The sequence below is a fragment of the Nicotiana sylvestris genome, chromosome 5 (assembly GCF_000393655.2).
Source record: "Nicotiana sylvestris chromosome 5, ASM39365v2, whole genome shotgun sequence".
Taxonomy (NCBI): domain Eukaryota; kingdom Viridiplantae; phylum Streptophyta; class Magnoliopsida; order Solanales; family Solanaceae; genus Nicotiana; species Nicotiana sylvestris.
The window spans coordinates 6,065,569-6,084,736 of NC_091061.1; the positions used below are offsets into that span (position 1 = coordinate 6,065,569).

Here is a 19,168-nt window from a genome sequence, read left to right on the forward strand (position 1 = left end):
TTAGTAGAAAGACGAAACTTTTTTAGTTTTATTGAATAATGAAAACTTTCCTAGTTTTAGTTAAAAGTGTTTGAAATTTTAGATCTAAAAGAAATTCAAAAATAGAAGTTTTAAGTATTAGATTAATAATTAAATAATTGTTCCTAAATAACAGAAAATTAATTAAATGATTATTCCTAAATATAGTAAAATAAACAAAATGACTATTTTATCCCCTGCAAACTCTATTTGAAAAGGATAAAAAAGACGAACGATATTTCGTAAGGGCCTTCGTGCTTTTAATATATATATATATATATATAGGTTTTCCGCCTAGTGTTTGACATCGGTTTGAAAACCGACTAATTAGGATTCACTCATTTTCATTTCATTTCCTTTTCTTCCCCGATTTCTAGTCAAAGCATCAGACTTGTATTTTACTCCACTATTAACTTTAGAATTTTCATTTTATATAAATGGAGCTGTCACTAATTAAATATTGATGTGAAATTTGGTGCATGAATCTTAGATACAATAAGTCAATAACGTAGTTGGCTGGAAAATTTATCTACCGACCAAAAATTTATCTACTTCAAATAATTTTACGGAGTATCTGCTATTTTCCATCAGTACAGGTACCGAATAACTCTATCCACCAACAGCTCGTTTGAATGGTTGTTATATGTATCTCATAATGTATCGTATTGTATTGTACTATATTGCATTATGTTGTTTTGATGAATAAAATATTTGGATAGATTGTATCGTTTGCCAACATTTCATGATGTGATGCACCAGTAATATGAAGAATAAAATTGCAATATTATAAAGAAAAAAACGGATAGAAATAGAATTATTATGTAAAAATGTAGGATAAAGGATAAAGTAAGTTTATTTAATAAGAAAGAAAGACAAGATGAGAGAACAAAGCAAGGTAATGACGCGACCACACCAAATCGGACGTTACATAATGTAGCACTTTTTGTCGTTTTATGTAACGACGGATTTAACGATATGATTCAATAAAATTTAAGTAACAATGCTAAACAAATATTATATTTAAAATAACAATACGATATAATACAAGCTGTGGGAGAAGTGCACGGTTAGCCACTAATGACATATATATTTACTTTTAAGTCACTTTTTAAAATGTTTTTAGTCTTTAGTCACTGCTTTAATAAACTTTAACTGCCCGGACGAAAATACCCTTCTGCTCATGTCCTTAACTTTTGAACTTAACTTCAGGACTTCTTGTCCTTAACTTTTGAACTTGTAACTCTAAGTTCAGGACTTCACGACTTAATGTCCTTAACTTTTAAACTTAACTTTAGGACTTCACGACTACATGTCCTTAACTTTTGAACTTGTAACTGTAAGTTCATGACTTATTGTCCTTAATTTTTGAGTTTGTTAGTCTAAGTTCAAGACCAAGTATCCTTAACTTTTGAACTTATAATTCTAAGTTCAGGACTAAGTGTCCTTAATTTTTGAAATTGGATGCACCAAACCGATTCTACGGAACACCATCCTCACTGACTTTTACTGCTTTCATAGTATCATGTCTTTCGTATACAATTACTAAATCTCCATCTTTAATGCAGCTTTTAAAGGATAATTTATTTGCTGGATTTATCATGTCTTCTCTTTCTCTAACCTCTCTCCGCCTATACTAACTATGGTTTACTTCTCCCTTTCGATATTCTTCTCACTTCAACTGGAACTTCCAGAATATTATCGTGCATTTCTTCTAAATGCGCTATTTCAGGTTTGAAAAGAGTTGATTGTAACGATGCTAAAGCAAGGCGAGATGACGACTATTTCGAATTACAGGTACCTTATTTTCTTTCTTTTCTTCTGGTTTTGCATTTGTTCGGATTTTGATGATGCCAAAACTCTCTGCAGATAATTAAGATATGCAATGGGAAGACATTACAAGTGGTTGCAGCAGCAAAAGGTTTCTACACATTGGGGAAGCCACTTATGCGAAGCCATTGCTTGGTTGATCTTCTGCAACAGCTCAGCCAAGCTTTTGCTAATGCAAGAAAACGAAATTGAAACTAGGATATCTCCTGGAAAGAAAACGAAAAACGAGTGGGTATCGAACTTGAGAGAGAAGCGAGGGTTTGGGAAGAAAAACAATGGAAGAAAGGGTAAAAATGTCTTTTCATATTAATTTTAATAGAGTAATGACTATTTTTGCTCAACATTAGAATTGCTGGATAAAAAATAAATACAACCTTAAATAGTGGCTACCCCACGCCATTTCTACTACAAGCTGTAGGGCTTTGATAGATGGGGAAAAAACATAATTTTACTTGTTTTTTTTATTGTTCAAGAGAAAGTCGATATTTTTCTGGATATCAAAAACATACCATGTGAGTGAAGCATTGGCATGGCAAACCTAGGTACTTTCCTCTATGCTAGCATTGGAAAATAAAGGAGAGTACGTACAGTATTATTCAGGAATATCTTCAAAATATGATATCCCAATCTTTCAAGATTGCACTATAATACATTTCATACATATACAAGCGGCAGAAGTATACAGCTGAGAATATGCTCATTGCATGAGGGCAACTGCAGTTTCTTGCACTAGAGGCTGAGTAACATGCACAAAATGCTCAGCCTCCCGTTCCACTTGTTCCCGACAATGGTGCACATCTTTTCCGTCATTCATTTTCTTCACAAATGCGATAAACCTTTTCCAGTTGTCGGGATGGAAGAGGTCTGGATTCATCCTCAGATAAGTAAATGCACACATTTGTCTATTGTCGGATTGGCTGTCGATATTCAATGAGGAAGCTTGGAGGATCTGCTCATGTGCAAACTCATCGTATCGGGGCAAAGCATTCTCGCCGGCTAGTGGAACTTGAGCTTCCCGTGTTGCTAATGCTACTTGTCTAACCAACTTCTCAGGTGCACATCGTGCATCCTGTGGCTGCTCATGATCTCGCATCTCAATACATGTGAAGTTGAAAATAGCATCGTGTCGAGCAAGCATCTGAGCAATTGGAAGGTAACCATCTCGGAAACGGGTGTTGTAGTACCCTGCTGTGAGTTCAGGGGCATGGGACCGGGTTCCATAGTGCCAATGAATGCCTGCTACCTTAACTGATATCTTGACGCCCTTGTTCTCAAATATAGCTTTGGTGGACTGCAATATTCTCTCACCATGGTCCAAGAGCATTTGAGAATACCATGTGAGGAAGAACTGACCATATGGACAATCCCAACCACCACTTTCTTTCTTGAAAAAGGTTGTATCTTCTGGCCAGTTGTTATACTCGCCTGCATCCGTCGGACCAGTGTAACCCCACTCAGGCTTGCCAGCTTCTTCTGCTGCAACCTTTAAGCTGCTGAGCATATACTACAAAACATAAGATATGTGAGAACAGTTCATCAAAGATATGACATTCAAAAGTTTTTTTCAAGAAATACAGAACAAAATGGAAACAAAAGAAGATTGATGTATACCTTGTCATAACACTGAAAAGCTCCGATACCGGGAAATTTCCATATTCCATCTTTTTCAGGGTAGGATGGATAACGTAGCTCTCCAGCTGGACCCATGCCAACTTGAATTTCCTAGAGTACATAAACCGGTTAAAAAAGCTTGAGCTTCCACACACTTGGATAAGCAATTTCATTCAGCATAGCTTAAGGTTAAAAAATGTGAAAACTTACCACAATAGTGTCCCCTAGCAGATTCTCAAATCTATCTCTAAATGCTCTCATGAAGTCGGAGTAACATTCAACAGGAGTCCTCCCTTTAAGGACAGGAAGAGTATCACAACCAAGCGAGATATATTCATGATTCCTCCTTCCCCATTGATCCGTATATGCAAGGTCAGGATCCTTGTCAATCTCTTCAACGACCCACCCTGGAAGAGGGATCCTAGAATATAAAAACTGACTATTAAGAAGACAAGAAACGAATAATAGATGATCACTAAATAGGTGGAGATATTGCATTCTCCAGTTATCACCGGATCTTAGAAGTTAATCAACAATAAAGTGGTTAACAATGTGACCATGAATTCTTTGTGGATCTACATGTTCAGAAGAGCTCTTTATACACATACACTCGGCAAGACAGGATTACAACAAACAGTTTCAAACAACTACTAATATTAGCAGTCATCAAATCACTGATCAACATACTCTTCCAACTCAAACACTTCATCACATTCAATATTTCTATACACTGCAAATAACTCTGCTGTGTTGATAGCCAAAATATCAATGACTTTTGATGACTTCATGTTTTCCAAGAGGCCAAGTTAACCAAATTCAGCCTGCTGATACATGTTTATCAGAAAAGATTTGTTCAGACTCTTTTTTCAAAAAAGCACAGATCTTGACGAAGCAACATAGAAACCAATTCGTACTTGGCTTGCTTATTCCATCCTTGTAACATAATGTAACTACCCCTTTAATTCTAAAGCAAAATAGACATACAAATGAAACAGAAATATTGTTACATGTTTCCAGGAATGTTTAATTAAACACAAAAACAATGATGTCATGTTTACTGATACCCTAACAAGCCCCCATCAGGACCTAAAGGAGTTGCTAAATGTTGTTAGTACCTAATATCCGAAGGAGTGCACCAACTAAAATTGATCGGAAGTTCTTAGATTATGAGGATACTTGAACAATTCTAGGTTTTAAACCCCCATTTAAGTTTAAGGACAAGATTGACATGTTTAAGTTTAAATTGTATGATTATGCAACTTTTTGCTTGTCTTCACCTGTTCCCCTATTCCCTTTCCTCAGATCCTATAAATCAGCTATCGAAAAGTACTCCTACTTAAAAAGTAGGTAATATATTTACATTATACTATACACTACACTATTAAATGCTTACTAATAGTTATAGAAAGAGCAAAAAGAAAAAAAGTAAATTAGCTTCTTTAACTAATTCCAGCTTGAATCCTACATGAAGTAATGTAAGTTGAAAAACAGCTTCAAAATATACAGTATCTTCAAGAGAAGATTACTAGAGAAATAACAATTCGAATTATCTTCAAGAGATCACTAAAGAAATACTAACAATTTGAAAGAATTTAAGTTATATACACTAATCGTGTACAAATCTTTTTATACTATCATGAATTTTAACTTGTAATAGCAGGTATAAAACTTAAACTCATTCAAAATAGTATAGTTATTATGCTACTCACGAACAAGAGTCACCGACGTTTCCGCCACACTGATGAAACGACATCACAGCCTGAACTTTAAGCCCTTGCTTTTTCGCCATTTCCAAAAGCTCCGTATAACCACCCCAATTGTACTCTCCCGGCGCGTCCCGCTCCACCAATCCCCACCACACGTCCATCATTATCCCTTCAACTCCAGCACTCTTCAACGCCTGTAAACTCGCCTTCATCGCCTTCTTACGATTCACCGTATTATCCATTTTCACACTGTCCAACGGCATCATCACATATACCGGCACTCCTTTCCCAAGTTTGTCCTCCTTCTCCACCTCCGCCGTCTCCGCTAAAGCATCACGCGCCTCCGCTAGCGCGTGGCACGTCACCGGACTCAAAGGTGGTGATGTTAGCACTTTATCTGCTTCAGTTCCTGAATTTTGCATCGATACTCGGAGATTTGTAACCGAAGCTCTCCGTAATGCTGATGTAGTAAGTGTTGTTTTTGCCGGAGCTTCGCCGGAAACACTTTCGGTTTCCGATGATATGGCCGTTCCTGATAATGCTCCGATTTGATGCCGTAAACTCATTGCCATAAGTAAAATATATGATAAATTGAAAGAATATAAGAGCAAATTTTGAGTCTTTTTCAGTATTTTTTCTGTGTTTTACAGTTGAGTTTCGAGATACAAGAATAAGGAAGGTGGACTATTTATAGTGATAAAGAAGTACGGATAATAAGATTTAGTCAACATAATTATCTTAAACTGGGTTTTGCCACGTGTAATTTAGAAACGTGAGAATAAAATTTAAAATTTAGTTATTTAACATTTGAAGTCCTCTGAAAATTAATACTCACCTGGTCCAAAATAAGTGATTTTTTTGAATGTTTTCGCATAAATTAAGAAATCCACCTTTTAACATTAATGAGCAATGAAATTGATCATATTAACCTTTATTATCTCACATGAACACTCCTAACACATACTCCAACACTATTTACTCCAAGGACAATATAAAAAAAAATAATTAATTATTCTTGAAATCTGAATAAATCACTTATTTTGGACCAAAAAAAGAAGACTTAAAAATCACTTATTTTGGACCGGAGGGAGTAACGTAAAAGGAACAACATATATAATCTCTTAATTTCATTTTTATCTATTCCACTTTTTATATTTAAATAAATAATTGCTTTACTTTAACCAGTCTCGTAAGGTTTTTGTCTATGATAGTTAGTGGCAATGTTGTGTGTTACTATTTCACTTTTGAGCGCAGGAACTATTTACGAGCTATCGCTTTTGCTTTGCATCTTTCTTCCAATTTCATGTTGTTTCTGTTTTTTATATGATTTTTTGCTGATACTAATATTGTCTCTTTTTTGTCCTTTTATTTTCTTGAGCCGAGGGTTTTTCGGAAACAGCCTCTCTACCCCTTCGGAATAGGGGTAAGGTCTGCGTACACACTACCTTCCTCGGAATTTTGCTGGGTTGTTGTTATTGTTGTTGCTTTACTTTTACATTTGTACTTACGCTTAATATAAAATACAAATTTATATTAATCGGTCCAATAATTTTATACAACAAATGCCAAAACAAGTAAAAATAACCCAATTAATAAATCCACAAGAGCTCACGCTGAGATAAAATCAGTGAAAACTCACTCAAATTGATATATGAAACAATATTAAAATATACCTCTAACAAATTTGAAATATTATACTACAATATATCAAGTCTTTCTTAAAAGTCTAGGTTCAAGATTTTATCTGTTCTCCAACTTTAGTTTATTATCTCATTTTAATGACATTTTTATTTTTGGTAATATTGAGTAAATATTATAAGTTGATATAGCTTTAGCTTTACAGAAGTTAGATTTCAATTTCTAGAGCTAATTAATTCTTCACCTTAATAATTATTCTGTAATTTTTGACTTATGAGTAGTTGAACATTTCTAATGAGTCTTTTATCGTAAATTTAAATTAATCAGGACTTCAATTTAAATATATCAAATATGGAGGGTAAAACAAAATACTAACGAATATCCATTCACTAAATTCCTTTTTTCATATATTTTTTTCTTTTCCATATAAGTTTTTCCACAATTGGATTTTTTTTTTTTTTTTTAAAAAGTTAGATAGTGACTTCACGCGCCTTCGAGGATTTATCCGCAAATATATTACTGTCCGACGCCGGAAAAATCCAAATCCGAAGCGTCTAAATATTACAGCCAGCCCTGTTAACGTATCCTTCTTCCTCTTCTCATTTCTCCAATTTTTCTCTTCCCATTTTGCCCTTCTGCAAGATCTCAACACCCTCACCGTCCTTTTCCATTTTCCCGGGAAATTCATCAAAATTCGAGGATATTTTCAAAAATTGAAGTCGCACTTCAATTTTCTTCTATATATATCAATCTGAATTTTCCGATAAAATTTGTTTAAGTTCACTGAAATGCGGTGAAATCATGAGATCGTCTGTCTTGCCGGAGAATTCAAGCAGTGCGCCGTCAACTTCGCGGAATTCACCTCCTTCTGCGACGGCGCCTCGAAACTCCAATTGTAAACACAGGTCTATCTCTAAAACCCTAATTTTTATCTCAATTTTGCATCTTTAGTTACTTACTTATTCACAGATCTGAAAACTTTGGTTTTTCTTCATTAACTATCTCTAATGTCTGGAATTGAACTCCTTATAAAAAATGTCTGGAATTGAACTAAGATTTGATGATTGATCTGAAGCGGCAGATGACGGCATGTTGTTAAAGTGTGTGCTTTTCGATGATTGCCGATGTTTTCATCTTGTAGTTTCAACAACAATAATAACAACAGAAACAACTACTATACCTCAATCCAATACTAGTAGTTTCTATCTCCATTTCGACACGTCTTAATCCAACATTCAATAATTTAGGTCCTCTAATACTGGTAAACCAACAACCAACAACGACCCAGTAAAATCCCACAAGTGGGGTTTGGGAGGGTATTGTATATGCAAACCTTACCTTTAACCCGATGGGTAGAGAGGTTGTTTCCGATAGACCCTCGATTCAAGAAGACGAATAGAGACAATATATCAGTACCATCAACAAAACCATATAAATAATGACAACATCACAAGAACCAGTAAGTAGATGGAAAACAAAAATAATAACCAGTAAACAGAAGAGTAGTGAACACAACATTGACCACTAGCAGTCTAAGACAAAATCCTATCAACCTAGCCTCATTCTGGTACGAGTTAGAAATATGCTCAACTACCTCCTAACCTACAACCTTAATGCTCGACTTCCACAGCTTCCTATCGAGTGGGTCTAATACTGGTAATTCTCTATATTATTTGCTGACATACAAATCTGTAACTCCTAGTGAACAGTGGACCTAAAGAAGCTTACCAGCGTAACCAAGTCTTAATCTTCGCACCCAAAGGTGTGCTCAATGAAGTTGGAGGAGAAGTATGAGGTCTCAGTTTCAAATTCTTGCGGAGGATAAAAACACTAGGTGATAAGTTTTTATCCTCCTAAGCCTTGGTAACTCTCATATTCAAATTCTTGCGGAGGATAAAAACACAGGGTGATAAGTTTTCGTCTGCCTAAGCCTTGGTGGAAAGAGTTACCAAGAAAGTGCCGGATTGAATAGTCGAGGTGTGCACAAGCTGGCTCGGATACCAACAACAACATACCCAATAATATCCCACACTGTGGGGTCTGGGGAGGGTAGTGTGTACGCAGACCTTACCCCTACCTTGTAGGTTGTTTCCAATAGACCCTCGGGTCAGGAAAAGCTGGCTCGGACACCATCTTCATAAAAAAAGAAGTCTTAATCTTTATCTTGTACTTTTAGATATTGCTTCAAATGGTGCTATCGACTTGGATTTTGCAATTCTAACATTCTATAGGTAATTTATAGTTCATTTCCTTGTCCCAAATGAAAGTAATGATTATAGTTATAAGCTGCCTCATTGACCTATAGGTATTTTGTGAGCATACTCAATGAGGGTGCTATCTGATTTTATTTTGGTTGCTGATTTGGTTTATTTTTCTACCTGCTACAGTAATGTCTTTCAGCTCTTAACAAGAAGGGAGGTATCTCCTCGAACTAAACGCGCTTCCAGAAAATTTTGGGGTGAGAACACTAAATGTACTCTTGACTCCTGTGGATTAAAACGCGAAGTGGCAAGTGATGCTAGACGGGGACTAATATCATGGTAACTTCATAATCTCTGCTCTCCCTTTTTTTCCCTGTAATGTTTGATAGAATCTTGCCACTTTTTTTTCTCTGTCAGTCTCATTTAAATATTGCAGGGTAGAGGCAGAGTCACTGCAACATTTATCGGCCAAGTATTGTCCACTGTTGCCTCCTCCAAGGTCTACCATTGCAGCAGCATTCAGTCCTGATGGGAGGACACTTGCTTCTACTCAGTAAGTCTCTCTTAGATTACATAGACATGTACAATATGTGATATGGTATGCACTTATGCTAGTTTTTTATCCATCTGTTTAATATAATTGTAGTTATTATCTTAATTGTCTAGCTCTCTGCATCTTGCAAACTTACCTATTAACTAAGCATATTTGGATATATGCTAAATTGTAGTGTAGCTATTTGTGAATTCTCCCTCCTTATAGATAAGACAGACAACAATTTTACTTGTTTCCGGTTGGATTAAACTTAGAATTTTGCTACTTTGGTAAGTTTACAAACATATAATTTCTTTTCCATGGTGGCAGTGGAGATCACACAGTGAAAATAATTGACTACCAAACTGGGAAGTGCTTAAAGGTTTTGAGTGGACACCGCAGGACACCTTGGGTGGTAAGGCTGTCTTTCTTTGCTGAATGTTTTGGCATAACACCTTTGTTCCTGGATCTTACATTCTGGTTCACATCTGTAGGTTCGTTTCCATCCATTGTACCCTGAAATACTGGCAAGTGGAAGTTTGGACCACGAAGTTCGGTTGTGGGATGCAAAAACTGCCGAGTGTATAGGATCGCGAGATTTTTGTAATACCCTGTAATATCTCAGTAGTTAAAAAAAACTGTGCGCACAGAGGGGATCCAGGATTTGAAGTATATGGGTTCCTAGAAAGATCTCAAGTTAATATACTACAATAGTAACTGGGTTCACAGACAGATGGTTATAGATCAGCCTCTGTGTGCACTTTACTCTTTTCTTTTGATTATAACTGGTGAAATATTCATCTCCTACAGATCGTCCCATCGCATCCATAGCGTTCCATGCCCAAGGGGAAGTTCTAGCCGTTGCTTCAGGCCACAAGGTAAAGATTCTGGCCTGAGAACATTCTCTTGAGTGATATATTCCAAGCTCTGGTAATGGGTGCTGATTTTGCAATCGATGACAGCTTTATATATGGCATTACAACAGAAGAGGAGAGGCTTCTACACCAGCAATTGTACTGAAGACACGGCGTTCTCTTCGTGCTGTCCATTTCCACCCACATGCTGCCCCATTTCTTTTGACAGCTGAGGTATTACTGTGTTTGGTGACTTGAAGTGTGAATTTTGGTTGTTTTAGACGCCATTAACCCTTTATTTTGTAGGTCAATGATCTGGATTCATCAGATTCTTCAATGACACGTGCTACTTCTCCGGGTAACTTGCAGTACCCTCCCCCTACTGTGTATTTGACTGATGCTCATTCCACTTATCAATCTGCTTCAGCAAATGAACTGCCTATCATGTCTCTACCTTTCCTGATCTGGCCGTCAATTGCAAGAGGTGATCCCAGAATGCCTGTGCAGCAAACTGATATAGATATGGGAACCGACAATGTACAGCACAGAACAGATACTTCATCATCTGTCCGCCTTCTCACATATTCAACTCCGTCTGGCCAGTATGAACTTTTATTGTCCCCTGTTGAGCAAAGTGCATCTCCTGCGCAAGAAGCTCATACTGGTTCTTCTGTTGGGGAAAACGAGAATATAGGTACTCAACCTTTAGTTGATCCTATGGAGACTGATGTGCAACCAGAAGAAAGAAACAATCAGTTTTTCCCTTTTAGTGACCCAGCATACTGGGAATTGCCTTTTTTGCAAGGATGGTTGATTGGCCAAAGCCAGGCTGCCCAACAAGCAACTCATCCAAACCTTAGTGGTACTACCACTAATCCATCAACTTATGGTGAACTGGAAAATCCTTCTGCTGTTCCCTTGGTAATTTCAAGCAATAATCATCCAAGGTCCGGAAGATCTGGTTCTCGGCAACGTTCTTCACGCTCTCGAGCGATTCCCGTTGCTGGTGCTGGTGCTGCTTCGCTTAACGTTATGCATGATGAGAGTGATTCTCAAACTTCTATTGGTCGCATCCAGTCGGAGATAGCTACTTCGCTGGCTGCAGCAGCGGCTGCTGAATTGCCTTGCACTGTGAAACTCAGAATATGGCCTCATGATGTTAAGGTTCCATGTGCACCCCTTCATGCTGAAAGATGTCGCTTAACAATACCACATGCTGTACTTTGCAGGTGGGAATGATATCTACTGTTTCAAATCTTTGGCTTGGAAGCTTGATATGGATAAGCTTTTACAGACACTGAGCTATTAAGCTGTCATGATGAACTAGCTTGGACAATATTTCTATTAGAGTAGTTGATGATTAGCCTCTTAGCAGTTAGCCCTATACTTCAGAAAATTTCCTGCCTTTGAGAGTTCCTAATTTTTATGTCAGAACTCAGATATGGTTTTAGATGAACTTTTCTGAATGCTTACTGTGAGGTATTATTTTCAGTGAAATGGGAGCCCATTTTTCACCATGTGGGAGATTTTTAGCAGCTTGTGTTGCATGTATTCTGCCAAACGTGGATGCTGATCCTGGTTTTCATGGCCATCTTCATCATGATACTATGGCAGCTGGAACTTCTCCAACCAGACATCCAGTTGCTGCCCACCAGGTTATGTATGAGCTACGGATATATTCCCTGGAGGAGGCAACGTAAATACCCAATCACAGTAGCTTCTATTTTTCTTTTATTCCTTTTTCTTTCTTTTTTTGTGTATTTTATCCCCATTCTCTATTTCGTTTCCTGCTATGGTTGTTGGTTACTTGATACTCTCTCTCCTTGTGTAGGTTTGGTTCAGTGCTTGCATCTCGAGCAATTAGAGCTGCTCATTGTTTAACTTCAATTCAGGTAAATGCTTTGTTTGTGTTATTTACATACATGGCTTTGTAAGATCAAGCTTGTTTTCTGGTAGAGAAGGAACATTCTTTATGATATTAAACTCTGGATCTTTTTCTTTCTCTTTGCCTTTTTTTGACTGAGGAAATAAAACTCTAGATCTAATAGTTTTGATCATTTTGTTTTAGAACTTGTAGGAACTGGAAAAATATTACATCTATATGGAAGAGAAAAGTAGCGAATGAAAATCTAAAATGAGATTGAGCACGTGATTATGATAAGATCTGTTAGTCTAGAGATGGCACAGGATGTTGATCTCTCGTTGAGAACTGACATCTGCTCTTTATGTGAAAGTTGCCTTATCTAGTGGTAGATTGACTCTTTCTTGTCTTCCATAGTTTCGAATGTCACAGTATTTTACTGTGTAGCCGGTCCTCCTCTCCTGACAAAAAGTTACACGCAAATTACAAGCCTTTCTATGAAATGTATCTATTTTTTATGTGGTACCAGAAGTGACAAAGGAGAAAGAAGGGAGAAAAAGTGGACAAAGATAGAGAGAATTAGGAGATAGGAGACGTTAATTCATAAAGTGTTATTCATCTGGTCAAGTCTTTATTGAGTTTCATGACATTGTTATATTGTAGATTTCTTTACATCTACGGACAGTATTCTGACTCGTATAATCGAGCTTGCATAGCACTTTACATATACCCATCAATAGAATAGAAGTTCTGATCCATATTACTCCATACCAGTACCTGGCGAGATATTACCAATAGTAGTCAACAAACAATATGCAAAAATTGAATTTGGCATGACGTCAAGATGGATCTCACAAGTTGTTTAATTCTTCTTTTTTTGAAATTAGTCAAGCATTGACACATAACTTCTCCAAAAGAAAAAAAGGAGTCAATCATTAACACATTATAATTAACTTTGTATTTTTTGGACTATGCTCTGTTGCTTACTGATCTGAGACATTGATTGGGGCTCCACATCCATTGTAATTGCAGTTTTCTCCAGCTTCAGAGCATCTGTTACTTGCTTATGGGCGTCGCCATAGTTCACTACTTAAAAGTGTTGTTATTGATGGAGACACAACTATACCCATTTACACGATTCTTGAGGTGAGAGCCATCTTATGCCGGGCTTAAAAAATTATTAGAATACTACTTTCATGGCTTTTTATAGCTACATCATGTAAACACTTATTGATACTTTGTCTTAATTTATGTTGCACATTTTCTCTTTGGGCATCTAAATATGTTTGATGTACTTATCATAATATTTTTAATAACCTGTCGAAATTTCAAGAAATTAAAGTTCCTTGATATAGTGTTTTATCTATGAAACAAATTTTTACAAGTCTTTTCTTATATTTGAAACAGAAGGAACATGTACCGCACACGCAAAAAGTAAGAAAATCCCACATGAATGTTCTACCCTAACAGACAATAAAGAATCCATGCATGAGATTTGAATGATTTGAAAATTGTATTGATAATTAATCTTTATGGAACTTCTGACGCATTTATTTGTGTTAGGTCGCAGTCCCGGATATGTAAATGCTCAAGATATCATCTTTTGCCTCCTTATGTAGAACTCATTGAAAACACAGCATATCGCTAGTTTAATGAAACCAATTGATTTCTGTACTTAGATCTACTAGCCTTATATAATGAAAAAATGGGCTGGAGTCAGTACATAATCTTAATACAACTGTTAAACAATGCTACTTTGTTTATCCCGTTTTGTGGCAATATACTAGAACGTTGGTGCACTTGTATAATTACAATGTTGACAAGGGTTGAGCTTACCCATTGGCTTGGCATGCTTGTTGCAGGTTTTTAGATTCATGTTAAAATGGATGATAACATGAAGCAGGAAACACATGTAGCTTGTGTCTTGTGCTTTGTATGTCTTAATCCTTTGAGGCCTTGGTTGTGGGCCTGCTATATCAGCCAGGGAACTTGAGATTGTTCTACAGCATTAACTAGCTGTATAAGAGAATTGAGCCTTGTTGCTCAAACTAGTAAAAGTCTGAACTTTATATTAACCTTTTGTTGCATGACCTCTCTGTCTGGTCTAGTGGGATGTGATTGGAAGGATAGGAAGTAGACGGGCACTGATGTATGATGAGTGAATGTACTAAAGCAGGATGAGCTAGACCTAAAACTACTTGGAGGAAAGTCGTATCTGAAGACTTAGAATTTCTCTAAATTAATACGAATTTGATTAAGAACATAACATAATGGAAGCAAATGATCGATTAATGTGATATCAACTACTTGGAATTAGTGCCGAGTTGTTTTTTTTAAACTTAACCTAGCAGGGATCGTCTTAGATTAGTTAGAGACTTGTGTGTCTGTGTAGAGATAAGTGTAATCTAGAGAACGTCTAATTGCTTTAAAAGATAAAATATTTAGTTATGGTATACAATATGTCCACATAATAGATTAATGTATTGATCTAATGTACCCCAACAAGTTCAATTGACTAATCCCTATCAAAGTACCATGAACAACTTAATTAATGCAAATCAGCCCTTCTTCCTTGCTTATGAGTAAGCATTTTTTGTGATTTCATTAGGCATCTGCTTCAAAGAGCTAAGTCGAATACAACTACGCCATGCAAATAAAATAAGCCCTTAAAGGTGAAAGCTGAGAAGTGAAGAAAAACCCTAGAAGTTGAAGAAACCCAGTGGCACTTCAGTTAAATTGGGGAAACTTAGTATTAAATTGATCTCTTGAAATTGGACGCCTGTGTGCTGGCAGCTTTAGGAGAGGTTTTCCCCTTCCATTTTTGCATATTCTGTTTCTTCTAGTTTTCAACTTGTACGTTTTCAAATCAGGTCTATAGAGTTTCTGATATGGAACTTGTGAGAGTTCTGCCCAGTGCGGAGGATGAGGTTAATGTCGCTTGCTTCCATCCTTCGGTAGGTGGTGGCCTTGTCTATGGAACCAAGGTAAACAATGACTTTTTATGTTTCTTGGTCCTAAAGATAAATCTATTCTCGTCTCTAAATTCTCATCATGATTTATTTTCCTTAAATTTTGCAGGAAGGGAAGTTGAGGATTCTCCAATATGACAATTCAAATGGTTTGGGTCGCACGATATCCTGTTCTCCTGTCGAAAACATTGTCGAGGTATTATAAGACCCAAGTTGAATTTGTAATTACATTTTTCGAGTCTTATTGGTCATGACTTTAGTAGGAGTAGAGGGTTTTTAACCAGCAATTGGTTTTTTAGACAGTGATTGTCAGTTGATAGATCAAGTTTTGTTTTTGATTGCCTAGGATAAGTTAAATCGCTAATTTACTAATAAAAATGCATAGTATGGTTATTTCCTAGAAATTTTTGTAAGGGTCTAAAGTTCTTTTTGAGAATGCAAATAGCGTTGTTCAGTTTAGCTCCAAATTTCCAGTAACTGTTTTCTTCTGAAGAAGTTCGGGTATTTAGCTTGCCAATTTCTATTCCAGTGTCTTTGTATTGCCTCAAACCTTTATGGAAGATGTGTTTGTGATCAATCACTGGCCATATCAATTAGACTTATTCTTATGCTTTATTAAACTGAAAATCATAGTTAACTTCTAATGAAGACTGCTTGTTAAATATTCATCCATGGCCATCTTTCTGGTTGATTGGGACCACTGAGTGACTGATAGGAAAAAGGCATTTGTAGGTGAGAACACTGTTAGGAGAAAAGAAAAGACTTTAAGTAAAACATACATTTCTACAGCCAATAAAGGTAAGTCAAGTAGGGCTGTTCATTCGGATCGGATATCCGAAATCCGAACCGATCCATTCAATTTCGGATTGTGTTTATTAAAATTTCGGATTTCGGATTGGATTCGGATTGGTATATTTTAATCCGATCCGATCCAAAATCCGAAATTATTAGGGCATGTATAAATGCTACACTTTAATTTCGGATAGTCAGTACTTACTTTACATCTTCCTCCAAAAGAGAGGAAACTGAAGAGCACAGAACTAACTTTGCATTCCTTGGATGGGGGGAAAAACAAAAGCCATTTTTATGCATGCCCCCTCGTCGGTGGTCCTCGCGCAATAGAGGTTCTAGTGACTCCATATGATGACCACCTTTCCTCCGTATGCCTTGAGAAAATAAGCCAAAGTCATGATGCGGTACAATGAAATTGAAGTGAATATTGTTAGTATGGGATAACTTATATCTATTACTCACATCGCTATCTTGTAAATTTAATGCAGGTCCCAACATATGCTTTAGAAGGCTAGTAACTTTGATGATAGGAAAAGGTGATAGGTATATTTCATTTGTCAACAATTCTTGTCTCCTAAAATTTGTTTTGTGGTGTATGTTGAGATATGGACACTTTCTTCTTTCCTGCAAGTCCTATATCTTTTGCGATTGGAAATATTCAATAGGCTTTTAGAGTACTGTCAGATGGTGCTTTTGCCGTGTTCTTTTGTGCTGCCATTGGGTTTGGGGGGGGGGGGTGTTAACAAGTAAGTAGTGCATGAAGACGAGTCTCTATTGACGATGAAAGTCAGATAAAATGGCATTGGGGCTGTGAATTTGGAGAAAGCCAGTTCGAGTATAGTGCTGTCCCGGCGTACTGCAGTGTAATTTTAATTTGTAATTGTTTTCACTGTAAATAGTAATGCTGTCCCGGCATGACATAAAAGACAGCTCCTTGGTTAGCTTCATGAAGCTGTGGCAAACGGGTGAAAGGGAAATAGGCCTCGTGTCTTATTAGGGCTCTTTATCCGTCTGTCTTTGTTTTGATTTTTCTTTGGGATAATGACACTCCGTATTTCATATGCTTTGTGTTCTCTTTGGTAAAACATCTTCAGTTTTGTGAAGATTGTGAGCTGGATTTCCTGTGAATATCAAGCAAACAAGCAAGTATAGTTTTCCCAGAGTATCACTAGTAGGTCATACTAATGCTTTGAATCACTTCACGGTGTTGGATTTTAATGATCATCTCAGCCAAATTTTGAAGCACTCAATTGCTCTTACTTTGCGTGTGGTTAAAGTGCATAGATAGGAGTCATCACTTCACGTGGCTAAGTTAATTGAAATGCCACAAAGATGCATCTCGATTCTGCATTTATTGCACTTTATTCCAGGCTGTTATTTGTATTTGTTCAAGTTGTATCATCAAGATGGTGTCTTGCGCCTTAGTGTCTTTTTGTTTTCATCCAATTTTGAAGTTCTTTAGAGTTTCCCAGCTTATTTCTAGTACTTCAAAACGATTATGCTGACAAGTATTACTGCTCAGGGTCTCATAACAAGATACTAGTTCGGGCCATGGCTAGTGGCTGCAAAGTTGAGTGCTTTTTCTGGTGATGATGAAACCTTCACGTTTTAATGCAGTACACAGAATATGAAAGAGGTTTATACTTGAGCTTGTCTGACCTACCCATTACAGATTAAACTTGTGGCACCGTCAGGGACCGGAAGCCGGAAGGCTCATAGAACATCTCCGCTTGAACTACTATCCGTGTGGCTGCTGGACCCTGGGGTTCTCTGTCTATGTACTAACCTGACGGAAGGAAGTGCTGGTGGGGAATCGAGGGACCGTTTCTGCAAATTCTCTGAAGATGACTTCAGATGTACTATAGGAGTTGGATTTTAGATGAATTGAATTTCTTACAAATTAAGCAGAAAAAAGGAAAAGAAGAAAGGTCGTGACATACATCTTTGAATGTTTTTAAGGGTCATCTTTTTTACTCTTGAAGTACAGGGGTAATTTGTACAAGTTTTTACCGTTATACATTGTCTGGGTGTTTAAATGAACGCTTTCTAATATGGTTAATTTCAGTTGCCTTTATACTGATTTTTTGGGTGTTTGAACTGCAGTTTCCAAGTGTATGGTTTTTGCTGCCCGTTGCATGAGTTTTAAGCTCTGCATGCAATCAATGGTTCCCTATCTTTGTAGACTGGGCTTTTCTTGATACATATTTCATTGTTTTTTTTTTTTTGTAAATTGGATGAATGGCTGAAATATATTTGGATTTGAAGTGGATATATATATATATATATACTAGTCTTTGGGTATGTGCTTTGCGCGTGTACCTGTCTCATTAAATTAAATTTTTAAAAAATCACATTAGTATTTTATTAAAAGGTTCTTTGAGGTATATGACACAACTTAAATAGAAAAAGTGACTCCTAAAAATAATGATTGTTGAGCATATTTAGATAACTCGATAATAGCAAGAAGCTTAATCTCATAGAAGCCCTCAATCATGTCAGTCACTATATACTCAACTTAAATATTACCCAGTTTTATAATTACATTATTTTAATTTTTGAATACATATCCTTGAGATTTAAGAGTTTTTTTTTCTGAATTTTTATTGAAAAGCTATATATTCTTAAGTTCATTCTACAAGATACAATCCGGTTAACAACTAACAAAAGAGAATCATATTTATTTTTTCCCGTGATTCAAATAAAAATTGTAAATATTTTTTATCAATAAAAAATACTCTTGTAATTATTTTCAAATGATTATAAAATAATGAATCGCTATCGCAAAATTAGAATATATTAACTATATTTTGATTAATCTACCCTTACCTTTTTTGAAGATCGAACATTCTTTCTCAGCATATAACTATATATCCGGGTGCATTCTAATTCGGTCTTTTATGATTATAATAGAATTTTTTGTAGTTGATTTTGAAAGGACTACATTAATAATAAAAGTTATGCTTCAATCCTAAATTTGTTAGTTTTTCCACCAAAAAATATTAGTCAATGCTAAACCGAAACAAAGAAAAGAACCTAAACCTAAATAAAGGAAATCTGTATTCTTAAAAAAAGGGCAATTTTCTGGTTTTCCTCCGCAAAAAGAAAATAATAGTGAATCCTAAACTAAACAAAGAAAAGACATGGCAATTTTTGTTTTTT

At 36.3% G+C, this 19,168-nt stretch overlaps 2 protein-coding genes across 3 annotated transcripts; one reads left to right on the plus strand and one right to left on the minus strand.

Annotated features, from left to right (window-relative positions):
- Positions 1-2,408: 2,408 nt before the first annotated feature.
- On the minus strand, positions 2,409-5,824 carry LOC104226874 (beta-amylase 1, chloroplastic-like). Its single transcript, XM_009778965.2, has 4 exons — positions 5,166-5,824; positions 3,667-3,877; positions 3,457-3,567; positions 2,409-3,349 (listed from the first exon to the last, which is right to left on the minus strand). The coding sequence occupies exons 1-4, from the start codon at positions 5,732-5,734 to the stop codon at positions 2,543-2,545; spliced, it is 1,698 nt and encodes a 565-aa protein (XP_009777267.1). The 5' UTR covers positions 5,735-5,824; the 3' UTR covers positions 2,409-2,542.
- A 1,504-nt stretch (positions 5,825-7,328) lies between these two features.
- Positions 7,329-18,089, plus strand: LOC104226875 (uncharacterized). Of its 2 annotated transcripts, XM_009778967.2 has the most exons (16): positions 7,329-7,705; positions 9,188-9,340; positions 9,438-9,554; positions 9,864-9,948; positions 10,028-10,136; positions 10,344-10,411; positions 10,496-10,621; positions 10,694-10,745; positions 10,815-11,616; positions 11,880-12,083; positions 12,219-12,279; positions 13,281-13,394; positions 15,119-15,232; positions 15,327-15,413; positions 16,498-16,552; positions 17,532-18,089. In XM_009778967.2, the coding sequence occupies exons 1-15, from the start codon at positions 7,602-7,604 to the stop codon at positions 16,522-16,524; spliced, it is 2,223 nt and encodes a 740-aa protein (XP_009777269.1). In that variant the 5' UTR covers positions 7,329-7,601; the 3' UTR covers positions 16,525-16,552; positions 17,532-18,089. The 2 variants fall into 2 exon arrangements, with proteins under 2 accessions (XP_009777269.1, XP_009777268.1); XM_009778966.2 differs by having other exon boundaries at positions 10,694-11,616.
- The last annotated feature ends 1,079 nt before the right edge of the window (positions 18,090-19,168 follow it).

Bases quoted from the DNA above. Each gene is read 5' to 3' on its own strand.
- LOC104226874 (XM_009778965.2), bottom strand. From the start codon at position 5,734: ATGGCAATGAGTTTACGGCATCAAATCGGAGCATTATCAGGAACGGCC. The intron at 3,878-5,165 runs GTGAGTAGCATA...TTTATATTCTAG, and splicing joins AACGTCGGTGACTCTTGTTC to GATCCCTCTTCCAGGGTGGG. The intron at 3,350-3,456 runs GTATACATCAAT...TATGTTTTGTAG, and splicing joins CTTTTCAGTGTTATGACAAG to TATATGCTCAGCAGCTTAAA.
- LOC104226875 (XM_009778966.2), top strand. From the start codon at position 7,602: ATGAGATCGTCTGTCTTGCCGGAGAATTCAAGCAGTGCGCCGTCAACT. The intron at 9,341-9,437 runs GTAACTTCATAA...TAAATATTGCAG, and splicing joins AGACGGGGACTAATATCATG to GGTAGAGGCAGAGTCACTGC. The intron at 15,414-16,497 runs GTATTATAAGAC...AATTTAATGCAG, and splicing joins CTGTCGAAAACATTGTCGAG to GTCCCAACATATGCTTTAGA.